Genomic DNA, 2789 nt, shown 5'->3' with positions numbered 1-2789 from the left:
TGAAGAAGGACATAGTGGAGTATGTGGCTCGGTGCCTAAATTGCCAGCAGGTGAAGTATGAGCATCAGCGACCAGGTGGGTTACTTCAGAAGTTGGAGATTTCGGAATGGAAATGGGAGCGGATCACTATGGATTTCATTGTTGGACTTCCACGAACTCAGCGGAGGTTTGATACAGTTTGGGTGATTATGGATAGGATGACCAAGTCAGGTCATTTCATTCCTGTGATGACTACTTATTCTTCCGAGCAGCTGGCTCAAATTTACATCCGCGAGATCGTCAGGCTTCAAGGCGTACTGGTATCTATTATCTCTGACTGGGGTACGCAGTTTACATCATGGTTCTGCTTTATTATATCTGTCTTTTAAAACTCTACAATCTTAGTTCTTATTAAATTACTTACTGATTGGTTTTAAAATGATCAATTGTGTACTAATGTTGGCTTGTCTAGCAAATGGATGTTAGATGCTATCACGATCCCGGGTTGGGAATTCCGAGCCGTGACACAATTCATCATGATTAATGCATTCATATGGATAGAGGTTTGAACAAAATTCACCAAAACAAATGCCGAATGGTCATCTTATTTCCTAGAGATGAGACAAAGGGATAATGGGACACGTTCAGGAAGTGGATCGAACGGTTAGGGAAGCAGGAAAGCACTGAGAACCAAAATGGAAATTAAGGGCTACAACTCCAAGTGGGACACAAATAAAACATAAATCAAATCACCAACATATCATATGAGTCTCTTCAAGAAAGTTGCTCCTCTAGTGACAATTCTTCAATCACGTTAACCCTATTCATATGATTGAACGAATGAATCTCAGCACAAGCACATTTGCTCGGAAGCACAATGGACCCAAATCCTTGATCAAGTGGCTGCAGCGGCAACTTACGAGCAATAACGACAGAGTTAATAACCTCGTCTGTTGGATGGTGGATAGATAAAACCTCGAAGCCTTTGAGATCACGAGAATTGACGACAGGGTAGAGAAAAGCGCGCGCACCATGTGCACTTCTCAGCATCAGTATTGCTCCAGGAGCCATATACTTAGCCAAATGATGAACGACCTTAATCTTTTCTTCCTTGTCCATCCCCACGAGGGCCGCCAAGAAGATAACATCATATTCCTTCAAGGGACACGTTACATCCATGATATCTGTAGTGTGAAAAGTCATCCTCTCATACAAGTCAGGGTCAGATGCCACGAGGCGGGACGCCATATAATTGGCCGCAGAGTCAATATCATAATTGTGAAAGTAGGTACTCTTAAGATGCTTGGTAGCTAAAACCAGAGAAGTTAGAGGGAGAGGGCCCGATCCAACGAAGGCGATTCGGGCCGGGGTTATGGCGGTTTGTTTGGTGAGGATGTTGAACTCAAGCAAGCTTAGTTTGATGTAATTGTCGAAATATGGGAAAATATTAAGATGGTGAAGAGGGTTTTCATAGGAGCCAAGAATCTTGGAATAATGACTTTCAAGAAGTCCTTCAGCTTCACCACAGAGCTTGATGAGATGAGACCTAATTTCTTGAATCTTTTGACAGAGCTTAGAAACATCAATAGGATTTGGGGGCATGCACGTATTCACAAGCTCTGTGAACAGCATGTTGACATCCTTGGACGGATTCAAGCTTTCCAATTTGGTGATCTTTTCGTACAATTCGCAGACTTGTTGCACCACTTGATTGCTTTGGCAAACCATGTTGACACTGTTGATGTTATTATATTAGAATTGGAAAGATAGGGAAATAATAGTGAAAAAAAAAGCTAGAAATTCCTGGGAATAAGAATAGTTCGAAAGCTACCACTGTGATGTTTTCTCAGGAGGCCTCCAAAGGTCGCTATTTATTGGGGGTTTGTGGGGCCCAAAGAGACTATGGGAGAGGGATGAGACTTGCTACATTTTTATTTTATTTTTTTCTCGTCCGGTGTCCGGTACCCATATTTGAGACCGATTAAATTCGGATTCGCATAGGAAATTGTTATATTGGAAGTAAAGCGCTCCCTAACAAAGACAATTCCATACATAGGGACTTGAACCCGAGACCTCCGGTTAAAGATTAAGGAACTCACTCCACCACAACCCTTCAAGGTTACATTTTTCATTTTAATTGCTTCATAATTAGACCTTTAAATCGTTTATTGACTGAAAGAATGAATCTTTGTTGCTTTGTTCTGTTGTGCATCACTTGTCAACTTATCATTATGGTGGCAAAACCACACTTTTGTATAATTGCGTGGTGTGTCAGTCTCAAACTTGTTGCCTTTCATTTGACCCATTTTCTTCCACTACTTAATATTTTCTCTTCAAAACTCAAATTATTCTAAGTGAGCGTTTAGACATAAGAATTGTAAAATTTCTGAAAAAGTAAAAAAAAATTTAAATAAAAATAATATTTGAAAATTAGAGTTGTGTTTGGACATGCATAAAATTTTGGGTTATTTTTGATTTTTTGTAAGCGATCTGAGATGAGAATTTTAAATAACTTTTTGAAGTTTTTAAATTTTTTAAAAAATTTCGAAATTCATCTTCAAGTGAAAATCGAAAATTTTATGGCAAACACTGATTTAAAAAATAAAGTAGAAAAAATCGAAAAAAGGGAATCTTTTTTAATGGCCAAACAGGCCCTAAATGTCATGCTTACCGCTGTATTTTCATCTAAGAACTAAATTACTTTTATCAAATACCGGATCTAGAACTTGGGGTTCACATACCTATCCCTACACTTTAACGAAAATTGGACACTGATGTCCAACTGCTCATAGTTTGTTTTGGTGCAATAA

At 39.0% G+C, this 2789-nt stretch overlaps 1 protein-coding gene across 1 annotated transcript; it reads right to left on the bottom strand.

Annotated features, from left to right (window-relative positions):
* Positions 1-548: 548 nt before the first annotated feature.
* LOC107814310 (nicotianamine synthase-like) lies at positions 549-1805 on the bottom strand. The gene has a single exon (XM_016639692.2). It carries the CDS (start codon positions 1705-1707, stop codon positions 754-756), a length of 954 nt encoding a protein of 317 aa, XP_016495178.1. The 5' UTR covers positions 1708-1805; the 3' UTR covers positions 549-753.
* Positions 1806-2789: the final 984 nt, after the last annotated feature.

Source organism: Nicotiana tabacum, chromosome 15 (genome assembly GCF_000715075.1).
Source record: "Nicotiana tabacum cultivar K326 chromosome 15, ASM71507v2, whole genome shotgun sequence".
Lineage (NCBI taxonomy): Eukaryota > Viridiplantae > Streptophyta > Magnoliopsida > Solanales > Solanaceae > Nicotiana > Nicotiana tabacum.
This window is presented reverse-complemented; position numbering and strand designations above follow the sequence as displayed.